Here is an 18,845-nt window from a genome sequence, read left to right as displayed (position 1 = left end):
AAGATAAAAATCTGACTATAAGCTATTTAAATGGATTGGTTTTCCAATTTTCAAATAATTAAATGTGGATGAAAACTCACCAAATTTAAAGACAATATAGCACCTTTAAATAGTAATTAAGGGTGGTCCCAATTGAGTAAGTAAAACAATTCATGTTAAGGAATTTTATAAATATTGAAAAGCAGCTCATTTTCATTTAATTCTCCCCTGCGGAGAGCGCTTTATTGTATTTTACCGGTATTTACAGAGTATTTGTAATTGTGACTGCACACAAGGAAATAGTTAAATTATTTTCGGTTTACAATTTAATATATATCAGTCACGTTGAGAGGACAGTGAGTTACAGTTTGTCCATCCGCTTGTTTAGACACACTACTGCAGACATAAAACAGAGCAGCTCCATTTTTGAAAACGGCTGAAAAGAGCAGGCAAATCCAAACATTGTTTTCGGAAAACGCACGAAAGGAGGAATTTGAACATCGTTAGCGAATATATATATACGATTTTAAATTCTTTTGTTTTCACCATCAGAACGCATCTCCTATTTACATGCTACACGTTCAATTAAAGTGTAGGCATTATCAGTCACATTATCAGTTACACCAGTTCGTCAATACGGTAGTATGTATAATTAAACGTTTGTTTCACTAAGTGTGTACATTGTTAATTAATTTTTGTTATTCTCTCAGTTTCATTAGTTTAATGAGGCAGAGTACTCACTATACATTTGTCGCGGTCTTGATCTTCGTTATTGTAGGATGATGATAATGCCCTCTATATAATTTGACAAGTTAACTCGCAAAATTAGCTCTACACGTGGTTTAATTGCTTTCCTTTACAGATGATGAGACAAGATCAAGTTTACAATTTACAATATATACCGATACATATATATCTCCATGCAAAGTGCAGCAGCAGCAGCAGCATTCGGCCAGACGCAATTTCACATTATAAATAAAACTATTCAATCCATGAATATCATAGAAACGCGTGATGCGAGCTTGGTCCGGCCGAATGCTGTGGTTGCGTTTTTAAGTTTAAAGCATCTGAAAAGCTTCAGATTCGCCACTACCGGCTTCTTTATACCGTGAGCCAAAATTCCGCTTTTGGACCCTTCGCTTGATTTGTATATGTTCGGGTCACTCACAAAGCGTTTCGATTTCTCGAGGAAACTTCTCGCAACACGAGGGTGTGTGCGTGTATATAACGTCGTCTGCAAAGCAATCAAGCGGTGAAAATGTATTGGATACAACAATGAAGCCGGACTAAGATATTCAAAACTCAGAAAATGAATTAGCTTCATTGGTCATGTGCAGATATCACACATTTATTTCGCAATTTGTAAATCTTTTTTGAGTACAGCCATACAGTCTATCTCCGGAGAAACAAGAGCACGATTTAGTTATTTAATAAAATACACGTTTGAAACTGAATTGTAAACAAATATGGTCCCTAACTCAGGGAATCTATTAAAAGAATAATAAAAAACACATGTTAAGTGTAAACTCGTCCTGCAGGAAATTCGAGTTATTCCCGATCAAATAGGAGAGTATTTGAGGAGGGGTAATAGGTAATCAAGGACCGAAAATGCTGCTCTTCTCGCACCCAGATTCTTCCGCTCTAGCATTTGGTTTTGTTGACTTAAATTCACGTTTGTTGGGCAGTGTGCTACGTTATACTTAGTTAACCATTCTCTTGTGTGTCTATCGTTACATTTTATATAATAATTATTACAGTACTATGTAATACCACAGATTGTCACGGGAGATTGAAAGACAATAATTAATGTAAATATCTATTAACAATTACTCACTATGTGTGGTTGGGGGCATTTTCCATCGCAAAAAAAAGAACAAACAACATAAGTTTCTAACTCATTTACGCGCGGACATAACATGCTGACGTTGAAAAAATAAAAATGCATCACTTTCGAAAATAAGAATAATTACATTACGACACTTTCATCAAATCCAAATCATTCAGATTTATACGATGATTGAAAAATAAAATTTTTGTTTACTAATAAAATCGATCGATCGCACACGTTCAGCTGGGCCCATGCGCAGCTTGGAAAATTGAGTACAAAATACTCTCTTTCAAACCAATAAATAAATCATTATAATCCTTCTGGTGGGCTGCAATATAGGTCAAAGGAGTTCGTCACCAAAAATGAGGAATATGTTGCAAGACTCGAAAACGAGCTACAAACTTTGAAGATAATTCAACTGCGCGCTTCGTAATTCGATGCGTGGCATCTAAAAATCAAGTTTGTTCAGTCGTTGATGCCGCGAGAAACCGCGGCGGTGCTCGCATTTCCCACAGAAGGAAAATTATTTGATTCCAGTCAAAATTGATTTGTTAATGAAAAATTGGCAAATGCGGCGCTCGCGGCGTTAAGCTTAAATCACAACGAATTCCATTTGCTTACGTTCAAAGCATAAATTCTAGGATTCTTGGAGGATCACAAATAAAAAATGAAGAAAAACCCTCGATCGAACCGCGCATATTGCATGTATCTAGAAAATTTCGTTTCAAACACGTTCTGCTCATTTTCAGACACTCATCAACATTCTGACTTCTACCACCGGCCCACTCTCTGAGGAAACAAAGTACCCTCACCTATTATACGTAAATAAAACTTTTGTCACATCGTCTCCATGTTTTCCGAGCACCGGGATGCCCTGAAGAAAACACGAGCTACCAGTCGGAATCCAATTCGTCACGATCGCGGGCGACAATCGTCCGTCACATTCGTCTTATAGGGTGGAGGGGGCTACCCAAGATTCATCATGCCTCGGCAAGGATCTCGCGCAGCAGGCGCCTCAGGCTGTCGATGCCAGTGATGAAACCATTGTCGGGGCCCAGGTGCACCGACGAGTTGTTGCAGCTGGCGCCAAACGTTGTGTGAGCAAAGTCGATCATGCGCACATCAACGCGCGGCGCGCTGCGCGTACGTTGCAGCTCCTTCTGCGGCGTCCACTTCTCCTGCGCGCCCAGAGAATTGGCCCTGCGCCAGTTTTGGTTGCTCATTTCCAGATCTGACGACTCAGAGGACTCGGTGAACTGCGAGTAGTCGCTGCCCGAGTACACGTCCACTGACATCGGGCTTGAGCTGTAGTTGTGGTGTCCAGCGTTGGCGGTGCCGTTCTCGCTTGGCTGCGAGTTGAGGAACACCGTTTCCTCCGAGATCGGAACGAAGCTGTTCTTGCCTGCAGCCGGTGGCTGCAGCAGTGACGGCTCCTCCTCGCAGCAGCCACGGCTTTCGTCAGACTGCGATAAGCAGTCTGACGAGTTGCTCGTCTCCTGCTCAAAAAAGGTGGCCGACCGCAGTGAACGGTGCTCCACCGACGGGTGCAGAAGCGACGAGTCCTTGTTTAAACTTGTGTACGGCTGCAGGGTCGCGGCCGTTGACATTCCTGACAACTTCTCCATACCTTCGTAGACAAGCAGGAGAGAGCTGCAAATTAAAAAAAAAACAATTGCTCGCATCAACGGGAAATCTCAAAAAGGTTGCTTCATGTGCTGCGCTATCAATAAGAGATCTTTGAATTATGGAAAGATAAAAAATGAGTATTTAAAAATCATTTATCTATAGGGCATTTCCTTAGTGGAAAATTTGATTTCCAGAGATTTAATTGAAAAAAACCGCACCGTTATATTTACTTACCACTTGTTTTTCAACCATTGTTTTATACATATTATTGGCGCGCAAGAATCGAAATAAACTTGCGTGCCAAAATTCCCAATTTAAACAGCTCGGCGGATTATCAATTCCTTGTCCGTCACAATTCCACAAAATTACATAATCATCATGCATTTTTATATGCGGAAGCATTTTTATCTTTGGAAAAAGCCCAACGCGTATGCCAAACCTTTGGCCTTAGCAGTCTACAGAAATTTAGCGCAGAATTTAATATTAGACTTTGCCCTTTTTTTAGAGCTTCAATATTGCATTGATACTTTTGTTTATTTCTCAGTCAGCACTGCTTGTTTTTATTGAACAAGATAAACGTTGACCTCCAGATCTAACCAAAACAATATTAAATCTCGTGATATATTTTAAGTGGTTAAAATACAGTTTTCAATTTTATTTCTAATTGAAAAAAATAGACGCACCTGGAATAGAATCGGAAACTACTTTGTTTCTCTATCACTGAGCGCAAGTTCTCCAATTTGGCGATAACTTCTTGGATGACTTCACTTCGTAAGTGGAAACCATTGTGGAAGAAGCGAAACAAGGCACTCTTGAAACCCTCTTCATCAAGTTCGCGGCCGAAATATTTGTCCTCCTTTGAGTAGCTGTCCGTGTCAGCTTGGTACACCTGAGATCAAGAAAAAGTTCAATAAACCGTCCAGAGCTATTTCAGACCAATGGTTTTATTTATTTTTTATTTTAGAAAATCAAATTTGAGCTTAAATACCTGCATGCCGCAGAGGCGGACACCGAGAGTCGCGGAAGTGCTGGCCGCGCACTTGGCGATCTGCTTACTCTTTTTTTCGGCCGACGCGTCGTCACCATGCTGCCTCGTACCCATTTTCAGGTCCAGCACGCAAGGCTTGCTGTAGTGCGAGGTTATGTTCTCTAAGAGTAGGAATGCTGCGAAAATAAATCATTTCATTATATTTTTTACTCTCTTAAAGGAAACAAGTGCTGACTCACATTGCTTGGCACCATTGTCGATTTGAGCTCCTTGGCTTGAGCTGCTGATGGAATTGTTGCGCTTCACTTTAAGTCTGAAAATTGTGATAAAACGTTAACAACCGGGGATTTAGTTGTTGGAAAAGCTGACTTTTTCGTTTTCTTTGAATTATTAAAAAATTTGTTAAGAGTGAAAACCAGTGTCCAATAAGCTATATCAGATTTGAAAGCGAAAGTAACCAAATCGCTATTTAAGTATTATGAATTGAATAATAGCCATTATTTGGTGTTGTTTATTTTAGTGGCAGCACATGTTTTCTGTTCAATTTACCCAATTTACCTGTACGGGTTGTCTCGTTTCCTCTTTGAACTGCTCCCATTGTCCACGTCTCGAAAGCTGGGGCTGTACTTGCCAAGGGGTCCGCTGCTGTTGGCAGCTTGCATAACACCTGAAACACAGAGGCACGTCTTTAGATCGAGCTGCCCTCTCGTCTCTGCGCGCTGGCTGGTTTTTCATCGTGATAGTTCTCGAATCGGAAAGCCTTAATGTCGTGTTGAACCAGCTTTGCCTGCTCTTGGCAATTCATTCTTGCAAAGAGGAAATCAACACGACCGACTGATAAACGTTACGCGCGTGCGAAAGGCGCAGTTTTTGCCGCGGCGCGCTCGCGGCGGCCAGAATCGAAATTGAGACGCAATTTTGCGAAACTGGCTACTTGACTGCGCTCGCGGATCAAAAACGCTCCTCTTCGTTTCTGCCGCGCGCGTGAAATTTTAGCACTTGAGATATGGATGGGGGGTAGTAAGCGAGCATGCTTCAAACTTAATTTATAATGCGTTTACACCATACAAAGAATGATGCTATAAGACTTTCTCCACTCTAGAATTAAGTGCGTGATTGAAGATGAGAAGCAGGAGGGAAGCGGTGATTCAAAAGTCCTTTTATCTTGTGGATCCCGCCAGGAGTTTGAGTTAAAACAAAATCTGGAGAAGGGTGAAAGAGCGTTCGCCAAGCAAACATTTTCTCAAGTCGGTATGCCTCCGACTCAAGAATAAATTTAACTTGGTTTACAACTCTGAATTTGCCAAAGAGGGGCCTATGAAAAAGCTAAATAACTGAATTCTGCACGATTTTTTTAGGCCGAGATCGATAGAATAACGAGTTGAAATCACATCTATACAAACCCTGCGAGGCTCATTTGGGGGTCCTGAGAGTCAGGGCGCAGCAGGTTTAAAGCACGGTCCACGATCCCCCTCCGTGGTTGGCCAACGTGATTCTTTCTCATCTGCCTGAACAATAGCTCAGCACATCGAATGCTTACTTTTTCCAACCCCCATAGCTACAAAAGGAAGTGGCTGATGGAGATCTTAATTTTTTTAATCTTTTGACTGAGAAGTTATAAAAATAGCAAAGAAATTTTGGGTGGCCGAGAGATGAGTCAAGGTGCGTCCAAGGGACTCCTGTCACGTTTCATTTTATTGACCAACCGCATTTTTGGCACCGAATCACCGGTGCTATTAAAATATTTTGGAACGCGGAGACAAATATTTGCTAGGCGCCAGTCGCACAGAATATTATGATCTTATCTCCAGTCTGGATCCAAAAATAGGGGCAAACAGAATCGATTGCTATTTCTGTGCGTTTGAAGGGAGAGAAAACCAGCCTCTTCCTTTTGAAACCTCTTCAGCATTTGACACAGGTCACGCACAAAAACACTCACGCTCTGAACATTCACACTTGCGGATTAAAAAAATTGGGAATTCTCTGCCAAAAAGTGGCGCACAATCAGCTTACCTTTGAATTTCGGAATAAAACGCTCAATTTCCTCTGGCGTGTTCTTGTAAAAGTTAAGTTCACGCGGGTTGAGCGGCTTGCAGATTGTGCTTTGGTTCAGCACCAACAATCTGGTGTGGCCTCCGACCTATGGGATTTATAAGAAAGAAAAATGTCCAAGATTAATTTTAAAACTGCTGATTTAAAACAGCGTGCAGCTACAAACTGCCGAAACACGGTTAAAACTCACATCACAAAGGAAGCATGTGTGATGGTAGCACATAGGGAATAATAAGAGGGTTGCGTGTCTTGAAGTTGTGCAAGTCAAGGAAAAAGGAAAAATACAAGGGCAAATGGTTAGCCGTTCAGTACATATTTGAATTTGACGTGGAAATATGTTGCATGGTTTATGTCAATCTTGGTTAGATTTACAGCTGCTAAATAATTGTGTCCTTCACTTGCAATAATAATAAAAAACTTTTACCTCAAGTGAATCCAGCATGTTTTTCATGTGAAAATGGTATTAAAATTGAATCCGCAAGGGAATTTATGGGATATAAGCTTCAAACGGTTGCATAGTTTGTATTATTTTTCTAATTGATTTTTTTTGAAAATATTTGAAAAAAGCATTTGCAAAGTATTTTTGTCGTTAAAGGTGTAAATAACATGCAATCAAACAAATTAATTACTCGTACCTGACTCTTTAACGGCAAAAGGGCGAGCTCGTCTTCGAGCGGCTCTGACTGGAACTCAGGCTTCTCCTTTCCGTTCCAGGTGGAGGCCGCGTCGGCGGTGCGTCCTTCAGAGATTCTTGCATGGTAGTTGCTGACGGCAGCGCTTTCGGCGGCGGCAGACTCTCCCATACCCCAGTCAGACGCCAATAGGACCATCCCAGCTGCTTATCTCGACTAAGGAAGATCTTTTTGCTTCGCTCCCCGACTGCTCACAATCAGGCTCTGCAAACACGAGATGCGTTCAAATCAGACGTTGCTGGCGCAACACACCACACACGGGAAAAGTGCCAATCGGCTGACTGCGAGGGATTTAATTCAAGAAAATCCATTGTGGAAATATTTGCATCGTGCGAATTTCCCTTCTGCAAGTTTCGAATTCCTTGTAGTCATCAATATTTGACGGAATCTGTTTTTCCTGCTGCTCGCAGATATTTTCCGTGCATCATTGTCAGCTGCTGAATTAACAGCAATCGAAAGACAATTCAAGTTGAATCCTCTGTGGTAATGATTAATTCAACAGGTTACACAACCATTTCGACAATTTCATCACCGAATCTAATTCGATTGTGTCCACCACTCAGAGTCGCGATCAATGTTTGCAGAATTGGCAAAATTCAATTTTTGCGAGTCACGCGAACAGGCAGAGGCCAAAGGCTCAAAATTAGCTCTCAAGTTCACACGCGGCGGATATAAAGGTAGAAAACCTTCCTCTCTAATTCAATCCCGCACTCGTCTAATTGGGCAGGATTAAACACATCAGATTCTTTGGATCTGCTCGCGGTCGTAAAAACGAGTGATTACTTGCCGCGGCCGCGTCAAAAAGTCACTCGCACCTTCTCGGCCAGTTCTGAAATAGACTCAGCCGAAGAAGTGCGAAGAGAAGAAGGCAGGTTTCTCACCAGTGACTCGCTTCGCGGCAAAATACACCGTTCATTAAGAAAAATTAGAATAATTTTGTCGCTCGAGCGCCCACCTGAAATCCGCTCGTCGGCCAAGTATTTTAATTGAGGTCCAGCGGAATTGATCTATTTCGGGCCGCGTTATGATTGGTTTCGAGGGTGTGATGTCGAAGGGACCAATCGTGGCATCTGATCAAAAGAGATAGTGACAAGAAAAGCGGCGGCGGCCTCGACGTGCGGACGACACAATGCCTTGCTACAGAAACAACATCTGCGTGCAACTGATTCGATTAGATATAGAGAGTGAGTGAGCTTTACGGCTAATGAAACGAAACTTACATCACACCAGCGACGCATTGCGAGATGGCAAAATGCGAGACGGATAAATTATAAAAAAGGAGCTGCACCAACTTTTCTCGTTAAGTGGCGTGTCTTCTCGCAGCGCCAACGTCAAACTTTACGCCTAAACTATATCATGCGCCGAGTTAATTGCTACTAAACTAAATTAACTCGTGTTGAAAACGAGCCCCAACACGAAAACTACCTACGCTTTTAAATAAACATGCTGTAGACGAAAACGTTCGAAACGAGGAAAGACAAAACCTGTTTTTAAGACTAAAAGAAATTAACTAATGAATGTATCGATTTAAGCTAAGTTGATAATATTTGAAATAGTATTGGTACAGCACCAAAAAGTGATCTTATCTTACGTGTCTTAGGCGTACCCACATTTAAAAAATCTAATAATCTGAAAGCAGGAAACTTGATCCAACGTGATCTGTCAAGTGCCTTAGAAAGGACTTCAAAATTATCGCATTTATGCTTCAAAGTCATGCCGAAATTGAGTCGCATTTTACTAATCGCTTTGAAGATTTTGAGTCGCTTATCGTTTTGGTATGCACACTTTCAAACTTACAAAGCCAACAACAATAGTTTACCATTACCATTCTATCGCGTCCTTCCAGGTAATTAAGGAAATTCTTCAAATTTATAATCTAAATGCAAGTAACAAAATAAGGGAGGTTACAAAATGCAAGTGATACGACTTGTGTGTAACCAGCGTATAAAATTTTGCAGTTCAATTTGATCTGCGCGAGTCTGCAACCGTTAGCACACCATTTACGTGAGTCGTATTACAGCTAACAGGGAGCGATAAAAATTCTCGGGTGCGAATGACCCTCGCTTTTTGCCGTCCTTGGAATCTATCAAGCTTCATGTTTGCTAGAGCAGCCCTTGATCCAGAGGTTGCGGCGTAAGTTTGTGCATCGATTTTGCCAGCAGCTTCCACGCCAAGGGCGGTGTGCGCACGTTGAAAATTATTATCACGACTCGTTGAAAAAACCACATTGAACCGGTTCGTCAGTTTCGCGAGGACAGGCTACCGCGCTCTCTCCCTCATTCCGTTTGTAAATATTTTCAAATCTAACGGGCTCGTCGTAGTTTTGGACTACATTACCTACGTTTCTGCATGAATCCGTGTCTCGCTCTCATTTTGCTGCTTCTATATACGGTCAAAAGTTTCGAAGTTTTCGTCCTTCAAGAAAAAACCACAGGAAAAACACGCCGCCAGACAGCGGATTCAATCAATCGCACTTCCTTCGGGATTTCCCAGTGAAAGGCTGTATTTTTTCGCTGATGCAGAAGGAAAAAGCCTTGTATGAACCGAAATATGCCGATTCGAGTGACGTCGAGTGTCAGGAAAAACACGCGTTGATGACGTGCGCGTCCAGTGTTTGAGTACAAACAGTGTGGCTCACATTTTCAATTGCGTCACGCCGAGTTGCCAAAACGCAAAGGTCGCAGCCTTCGCCAGCAGCTGGCTGGAATTCACGGCGAGAGCAGAGTACTCTCGTGAGGTAAATAGGTCGGCGGACGGAAAGTTCCACCGCTACGTGGCTTCGGGGAGAACAAAAACAGTGAAGAATAATAACCACACCCTGCGCCGGCCGCTTTTGCACGGCTCTCACGTGCGTGCGAGCGTGCAAAGAGAACCGGCATAGCCAGCCAGCTTGGCTCGCTCGCAAAACTCGCTGGGAGCCAGCACAGTGCTGGAATAAATCGAGATTGTCAATTGCAATGTCGCAGGATGTGGGTGCATTCGTCAGCAGCGAGTGCACATGCATCAAAGTGGAGTGGTTTTTAGTTTATTCCACACTGAAAAAGGCAAACGTGACGTTCCATATGTTATTTATTTTGTGAGATTAAGATCAAGCATTAGCTTTCACTTTTGCAATAATTTTTAATACACAGGAAAAAATATTTAGCAGAGGCGTCAAAGTAATCAAAATTACATCTTGAAAGTGAGACCAAATTTTAATTAGATTATAGATTTTATAATTGCTACAATCCCATTATGCAGAAGAAATAAATGGAAACGGATGGCTTAAAGTGAATACTTTGGAACATGCTTCTACTGTACAAAGCTGTTTCGGCACCGCAGGCCTCATCAGCAGTACTTTTACTTTCCAAACAAATTGCACGCCACAGGATTACCTGCAGAGAATTCTGAACTATTAGATGTTGGAAACGTTCGAATTTACTCATATTTGGGCACAAACGAAAAATCTTTTTAGTGCCATGTTGAGGCTACCCAAAGGGTCGAGAGACTCACGCGAAACCTGTCCGTGTGGCTGTGGCGAACAATCGACTGCGGCAGGTGTTCGCTGCTGGTGACCGCTCCGACCCGCAAATTTTATCCCGCGGCCTGCTGTGTGTGTGATGAAATTCGCTTCTTTAATCCTTGCCGCCGCGTTCTTGCGAAATTGGCGAATGCTGCGCCGCTTTTGGCTCTCCACGGTGGACCGGTTTTGCATTTGTTTCTCTCGCTTCTCCAATTGATTAATGTTTCAGGATATTCACTTCGCAGAATTGAAATTCCGTTTTTAGGTCCTGAAAATGTGTGGATCGAATTTGTGGATCAGAATAGGCTCTTGATTTTCCGCTATTTCTTGACTGCGCTATTTCACAACATACGTTTTCTGTGTCTGGTAACAATTAATTGTCTATAACGATTCTTGACGACCTCGTAAAAGGAGATTAGCAGAAAATTAATCCTCTTTGAAAAATCACAGAAGCCACGAGGTATTCAGTTAAACACGCAGTCGCGGTTGATTTTCCCACGGCGCGAGTAGTCGTGTCTAGACCGCGCCTTGTGCAACCGTCGCGAGAAGAGCCTCGCTCGAGATATAGATGCTCATTATATGGTACAGGGCATGCACGTGCACCGCAGGGTTTAGAATGATCCCTTGCATCGGCCGCTGTGCAATTGTGCGAGGCCTATATACGCGCTCGGCGGTTAGAAATAAATAGAAGAGACGCAGCCGAGTCACGCTCAGCAGTTTCTCACGATCAAAGGATCAAAATCGCGCCAATTCAACGTTTTATCACGACCATTCAGCATTCAGAAGTGCAATTTTCTCAAGTTTCGCTTTTTTATTAAGCTTCCCTAGGGATTTTTAGAGATGCAGCTTGACGAAACAAAATATTCCGTCCAACTAAACATGCATATCTGGATTACTCATATATATAAAAAAAATGAGTCATGACTAACTGAATCGCGATAATTGCTTCCATAACGTTGTTCTACACGTCACGATTTGAATGAGAATAATTTTTCAGTTCACTTATGATTCATGCGTATTCCCTTCACCCGGAAAGTAACCTCGTCAAAATCAATCCATTGAAAGGATCAATAGTTACATCACGCGCAGCTGCCATTTGATTCAACAAAGCAAACTGAAGAGAGCAGCATTTAACTTGTTTTCATTGTGCGTGTCAGCTGGAATCCAGATGGTTCAGTGGCGACCTGGGTCATAAGGTCAGCTGTTGCGGCAGAGCACGAACCACAATTAAAAGCGAGGCAAAATGTGGATCAACGAACGCGAGCGAGCGCCTTTATTGTTTGCTTTCTGCAGACTTGGATACGTGGCTCGCTCGCATTTTTCTCTCGCTTTGCGCCAATTGCAGTTGCAAGCGCGAAGGGCAAACTTGTTGGCTCGAAATGGCAAAGTCAACGAACGCCAATACCTCGCTCAGCCGACAAAAGAAAAGAGTTGAGCGAGCAAAACTCGCTTATCTTATCAACAGACTTTAAACGCCGGCGAAGCCTTCAAGGGGTTCTATTTAAGGCAAGGCAGGCGCAATATTGCTTGTTTGTTTTGGAGCTGACGAGAAGCCATATTTTGTGCTCGCAGTGCGGAAAGTGAAATTGATACTGATTTTAATGAATAAAATGCAACAATATTTCACTCCTTTCACGAAGTTTGCTATTAACTTCGAGTTTTCTGAAAATAAATCGTTTAATTGCATTTTCATTGCTGCGCAAATTTAATTTTGCGGTACGAAATATTTGAACTTTTAAGCGAGAGGTCACAAAACCCTATTTTGCATAATAATCGTTCGCAAAGTGAATTTGCCGCATTAATTCTGGCGTGTTCGACTACATAATGAGCAAAGCAAGCGGTCGACACCTGGACAAGGTGAAACTCAGCTTGAATAACTTATAGTTGTGATAACACCGTAAATCACCTACACACTTGTGGCTTCCTGCAGTAATTTGCGTGCTGATCAAGATCAGTGACTTAAATGGAAAATGGCGCTTAACTGCTAGCGAAAGAAGGAAAAAAAATTTCTAAATCGGCTTTGGCTGAGACGCATTTTTTTGCGCCAGGTGTTTCCAGTGAAACGCGTAGTATCGCATGTACAGGTTTTTGCTCCAATCATTTTTTTTCTAGCTCCAGCGACGAAAATACGGCTGTGAATTTTTCCCTCACACAGAAAAATAGAAGACTCGCGAGCTATCTTATTAAATTATGTTGCGTCCTTTAGCTTTTCTTTAACTCAATAAGGCGTACATTAAAGACAAATTATAGCTATAATGAATTAAATTGTTTTATCACCTGCCACAATAAGAGCAAATTATCACTATCATTTTTATAGTCAAGTATTTATTAATTGAATTTAAAATTAAAACACTTTTTCTTTGTTTTATATGGAACAAAAACGACTTAAAAAATGTAAAATACTACAGGATTAATCAAATATTTTTGTTTGATTTTCAGCGCAAAAGGTTTTAATCCTAAAAAATTGTTCTTGTGTTCAAGCCACTCACTCTTTAACAGTCCTTGGCAAAACATTTTCAGAGAACTTAATTTCACACGCCCAGATGAAATCAGTCCGTTTTACGTTTTACGACCATGTTAAAAGCGAGAAAATTTTCGGGTCATCGTAAAAAGCGTTCAAAGCCGGGGCAATTGCACACCTTGCCCCTGAATTTTGCTCAACGGGTTTAGGGCCACGTCGGGCAGACTGCCAGTTGTGAACGCCTCTAATTCCGAGCGAGTAGGCTGCACCCCAGCAGTCAAACAGACCAACAACCACACCGCGTGATTAAAACTAATTGAGAAAAGTAGCAAGTCCAACGCGAAAGGTCACTGCGACAAAATATGAATAGCCCGAATACCTTTCGCACAGTTAATCTCTATTAAGTCTGAACTTGTTTTGATTCGAGTTATTCTCAGTGGTGAAAACCGTCTACGACCGTTGATTTTCGTAACTTTTATGTTGTTATACTGCTTGTGAAGGATTTTAAACTATGGGAGCTTTATGACAGCAATGGGTGCATTATTGTGTAATGTTTAATGTAGATTATACCAGAATACTTTGCTAAGACTTCGGACGCTGGAGAAATTAATTTACAAAATACTTTGCTCTATAAAGAGGAATGCTACACGCATATTTTGCAGCAATTACAGGCAAAATGGCTCAGATCACTCGCTCGAGATTGGCGGACTCCCGCAAGTCGAACGCAGACACAGTTGGCAAATTGGCCACTTTCACTGAGCACGAGATGATTTCTATTGCTCTCGTCCCCATTCAGCTGGCGACGACGCGCGGATCCGATTGTTCAGAATGCATCGTGAGAGAGAAACGAACGCACCAAGGATTTTGAAAACAATTTGTTTCGAGTGCCTTCTTATCGCGGTTTCTTATCAAATGCGGTATAGACTCTATGGCACTGCACGCTGGGACATACACACGGAATCGAAGCCAGCGCATAATATATTTGAATAATGTGTGCGTTCGTTTTCATTTCCTGAAGATTGCAGAATTGGCCAAGGTTCGTGGCGAAAAGAGTCGGCGCGCTCACGGTCTTCCTGCTGGCGCCTAAAAACTCTTCCTTTACGCGAGTGGAAAGATAAGTCAGGTTTGAATCTATTTCCTCGTTCGACACTGAATAAAATGATGGCGGCGCGTGATTATCTGGAACTCGGAAATCACTTCTACCCTGACGAGGAAGATAAGGCGACAATAAGAGGAAATTTCCAGACCAATCACTTCAGTTGTGATAAAATGCAAAGAGGTCATTATATTTAATCGAAAATACCCACGTTTTGTTCGTCTTTATTACACTGCCTAAAAACTAGAATCAGTTCTTCCTTGTGCATATTTGGAAATGGAAAGCGTTGTTTCTAGAACGGCGGATTTGATGGTCGGTGTAAATATTTGCAAAGTGAGTCTATCTTTAAACGTGAGATAATGAAACTTTGTTTTGACAAACCCGCAACAATTTGTATTGTTTTTGTACAAACTCTTTGCTGACTAATGTTTCCTCGGAACATAAAGAGGCCAGATATAAAGGTTTTTTTTAAAAAAGCTGCATGGACATCAACTAGAAACGCTTAGATTAAAATCCAGCCTGCGACGATCATCTAATTACGCGAGCAGAAAGAATAATTTATATGAGGCGCGGGTTACGCTTACTTAGATTCGAGTGAAAGCGGGTGCGTCGACCGCGAGGGCGCCACCGTCGACGTCCTGGAGGTAGGCAACCCCGCACGGCAGCCAAGCACCCTTGTCGGCTGAGCCACCGACCAAGGCTGTGCGCGATCAATGAAAACGCGAGCGAGCGACCCTCCGCGCTGCCTTACAACAGCAGCTTTCCACTCGTGCTTCGCCTAGCAACAACGCCAATGACTGCGACGCGAATCGCACCGAGAGTAAAAAATCCGAGAATGGATCCGACAAAAAGTGGTTCCAGTAGCCAGTCTTGTCTCCTTTGACAGGCATCTGGAGCACGGGAAGGCTCAGGTCACGGACGGAGGGAGCGACAGGCTCCTTAATTTCAGCTCATATTATTTTTCAGGGTTCTCAGAGCAAAAATTGTACCAAACAGGTGACAGCGGATTTTCATGTGATTTTTTTTAATTTGCCTTCTTGACTAACCGGAAGCTTGATTATCTACTGCTACTTTTCTTTCAACACCAAAATTATATTGACTATAGAGAGGGCCTGAATAAATTTAGAATTCTTGTCGAACTAAATTCTTGTAGGATATTATAGCTTCCGATGTGCAATAAAAATAATTAATTTTGCAAAATCTTTATTTCCTACCTTGATAACCAGTACGATTGTGTTTTTTTATAACTTCAATGCAATGCGATAAACATAAAAATGCCGAAGTCCGTGAGTAGCGTAAGACATTGATCTAGCAGTTGTAGTTGTTAGCTATATCAATAACAAACAATTATACGTACTTTACACAGCACAATCGATTTGTTCAAAAGAGTTATCGCTAAGAATTGAAGGTTTTCACTCTCGCCTCAAGTGGTTTCTTCCGATGGTTTAAACTTTAAAATGTAAACAACGCGAGTTGAACCGAAGCATAAATCCGAAAATAGGGAAGCACCGTATGCCTGGTGATTGAAGAGCCTCAGGCCAAATTCACGTATTTCAGCGTAATAATAGAGCCGATTATTGGCGGACTGGTTTGTCATTATCGCCGGTCGTGGGAGCAGAAAATTATAACAGATGCTCACACCAAGTGTCACAACAGCAGCCGCGTGCTCAGATGAATTCCCTATAAATCATCCGCAGCCTACTTATTCGGAATGCTTCTCATAAAAATAAACTACACATGCAAATAAACATCTCTGCTCTGCCGCAGTCTGTCTGTCTTTTTAATTACCAATGAGTGCAGTCAGAATGCACGGCGACAAAGCATTTTCGCAAACCACGAGGGCTGAAATGGGGAAACTGCGTTCCACGTAGCACTTTAATGGAAAATAATAAGAAATAATAAGAAAAGTCGCGAGCGACACAAAAATCCGCGTGTATAAATGTATAATTACGCGCAGGCATGGCAACAACACACGCGTGTATGCATTAATTTTACCTTGAGCAATCAAGGTCTGTACCAAGCAAGCGTAAGATTATTAGCCTTTGTCAATTTTATCTGCCTACATGCGATCGGTACTGTTACTCGCATTTCGCAATCGCGCGAGCGAAACCCTTGAGGCAGGGTGCATCCGCGTCGGGAAGCCGTTTAATTGCGGTTAATTTGCTTACGACTTCGCCTTTCCACTTCTCACGGAGTTGGCCGCCCATGCACTCGCTCCGGGCGAGAGGGATGATGCAAGCAGTGTCTCCTCACAAAAAGACGTCACTTGCTGACTTGGTAAATCAGGTTGATGATTGGAATTTTCCACAATTGTTTCCAAATGTTGATGGAATGTGGATAAATTGTGTTCACTTGTCATCAAATGCAATCAACTTTTCTTCCTGTTGATAAATAAGCAAACAATAAGCCTGGATTGACAAGCATTCTTTTTGTGGAAATAACCTTGACTAATATCCACAAGAATTAAAAAAAAACACTGAAAATTCTAGAGTATTTTTATCTTGGTTTTTGGAGATTTTTGCCATTAAAATATATACTATGTGAAAAATGGACAATCTCATAGACAATGGCTAAAAGGATCTATTTTTCATTCAATTTTCTATGCAACGCAAAAATGCAATTAAATAAGCTTTCATAGTTTTGTTAGCTTTCTTAATTGAAAAAAATATTTAGGTCTCAAGCAAGAAATATACTTATTTTTAAAGAAAATAATAGATGGTACGGCAAGCTAGAATAATTGTTTATGTTAATTTATGCATACTGTAGAGACAGTGCAACAAACTCTGTGCTTCTGTTTGATTTACTTGTTAGAAGTACACCGTCTTTCCCATCGAAACAGTATCAGTTAATTTATTGTTTTGAAGTAAATAACAGGTAACATCCATTTTTTTACCGCCGCTATACACAGAATATGATTCTCCCCGTTTCATTCAGCCAATAAAAGGGAATAAAATAAATCATCTAATAACGCAATGATAAATAAGACAGTTTTTTTTCCTCCAATAAGAATCCATTGTTACATCACCATTTGTGAAAACTGAACCCTTTCTCAAACAAGGAAAAACTGGCCCTAATTAACTTGTTCCTAGAATGTGATTTGCAAATCGGGAGTCAGCAAATGAACGGTGCAACTGATAAGAAACGACATTCACGCAAAGCCGCCCAGCAGGCACTTAGCGGTGTCCGAAGGCAAGGCTGCGGAGATTTGCATTCACGAGGGCGAGCAGCCTTCTCATCTCGCGTCTTGGACTCTTCAAAATCCAGTTCAACTGACCCTTCCACCAAACACTCCGCTCGATTGTGAGAATCTGTTTTTATTTTTTGTTTTCTCTGGCGTATGGGTAAGCGCCGCGCTGATGAAACTTTACGTTTATCAAGGGCAACTTTGCGTCAGAAATTTGCAAGGAAACTCTTGAATAGTGTGCTGGGATTTCAAAAGAGATAAGTCTTTATTCTGAAAGATTTACTGCTTCATTTAAGCATTTAATAATAGTTAAATTTGGTCGACTGCGCATAGCAATCCTTAAAAGGGTCAAGCGTGCAGGAAAACATTCATAATTAGGATCGTGCGACTGCGACACTGGCTCACTTGGCACTGCCTCAAGTCAAGCCCGATTTCAATCAAGGGGCAAGTCCTTATTCTAGAACGCGAACAATGTTCGCGCTTCCTGTTGGGGACAAACACCAAGAGCCCCATGTTAAAGCCCAAGGTCTGCCTATTGTGGCGAAAACACAAACTGTCCGCGAGTGCCAAGAACGGAAAATAATTTGAAAAACAGTGAACTCACCACTCGTTCTCTGTGAATATGTTAATGGAACGGCAGCTTTCGTTCCGCAGACGGCCGGCTGATTTCTAAATAACAGTGCTCCCTGTCAGTGCTGTGTTGGAAGAGAAGGAGGCGGGCGACCGACCGACCGACCGACGTTGACTGCTCGCTGTTGATTCTCGTGCTTCGACGGCAAAAGGCGAACAAAAGTAACGAAACGAAAGTCCACTCGCGACGGACACGCGGCCTTCAGCCCATGTAACACGCTTTCGGGACACTCGCGAAGGAAAAAGGGCTGAAAAGGTGGCTGGGAATTCGGAAAGCGAAGGGAACGGTGCTATCCGACTGCCAGCTAGTTTCTCACTAAACCGCCAACAGCCGCTGCTGGTTGCTGGTGCTGGCTGCTCGCTCGCCAGCAGCCAGCTCCGTCGGTGTCGGTGTTCGCTTTCTCCGGAGCGCATGCGCAGCAACCCTTTCAGCCCTCGGTGCTCTGCGGTCGTGAGATCGAGTCGGGGACTGACTACGAGCTAGAGCACCAACCTTGCACCGGCCAGAGAACTGCTGATTGCTCGCCGCCGACTTTGCAGCGCTTTTATGCACTGACAATGAGAATGCACGGGAATGATTGGAATGAATCCAACGCAGACAAAAATTTGCCCGATTTTTTTCCTTATTCCTTTTTAAAATTAGTTATACTTGCACCGCTATGATCTATTTGGAGTATTTAATCAAAGCAGTTTTCTGCATAAAATATTTACCAGAAACATGATTATTTTGAAGAAAAAATACAGTTAAAATATTTCAGCTATTGACAATTTTTCAATTGAATATATATGGTTAGTTTAGTGACTCGA

The 18,845-nt window shown here is 42.1% G+C and overlaps 1 protein-coding gene across 1 annotated transcript; it reads right to left on the bottom strand.

The window, feature by feature from the left end:
- Positions 1–189: 189 nt before the first annotated feature.
- Ip6k (Inositol hexakisphosphate kinase) lies at positions 190–18,382 on the bottom strand. Its single transcript, XM_065482214.1, has 8 exons — positions 18,013–18,382; positions 7,109–7,369; positions 6,435–6,561; positions 4,980–5,088; positions 4,661–4,734; positions 4,422–4,597; positions 4,117–4,322; positions 190–3,457 (listed from the first exon to the last, which is right to left on the bottom strand). The coding sequence occupies exons 2-8, from the start codon at positions 7,301–7,303 to the stop codon at positions 2,788–2,790; spliced, it is 1,557 nt and encodes a 518-aa protein (XP_065338286.1). The 5' UTR covers positions 7,304–7,369; positions 18,013–18,382; the 3' UTR covers positions 190–2,787.
- Positions 18,383–18,845: the final 463 nt, after the last annotated feature.

Source organism: Cloeon dipterum, chromosome 3 (genome assembly GCF_949628265.1).
Source record: "Cloeon dipterum chromosome 3, ieCloDipt1.1, whole genome shotgun sequence".
Taxonomy (NCBI): domain Eukaryota; kingdom Metazoa; phylum Arthropoda; class Insecta; order Ephemeroptera; family Baetidae; genus Cloeon; species Cloeon dipterum.
The sequence above is the reverse complement of the archived record's forward strand: the minus strand, read 5'-3'. Positions and strand labels throughout refer to the sequence as shown.

Bases quoted from the DNA above. Each gene is read 5' to 3' on its own strand.
- Ip6k (XM_065482214.1), bottom strand. From the start codon at position 7,303: ATGGTCCTATTGGCGTCTGACTGGGGTATGGGAGAGTCTGCCGCCGCC. The intron at 6,562-7,108 runs GTACGAGTAATT...TAAATCCCATAG, and splicing joins TTTTGCCGTTAAAGAGTCAG to GTCGGAGGCCACACCAGATT. The intron at 5,089-6,434 runs GTAAGCTGATTG...TCTGTGTTTCAG, and splicing joins TTTTATTCCGAAATTCAAAG to GTGTTATGCAAGCTGCCAAC.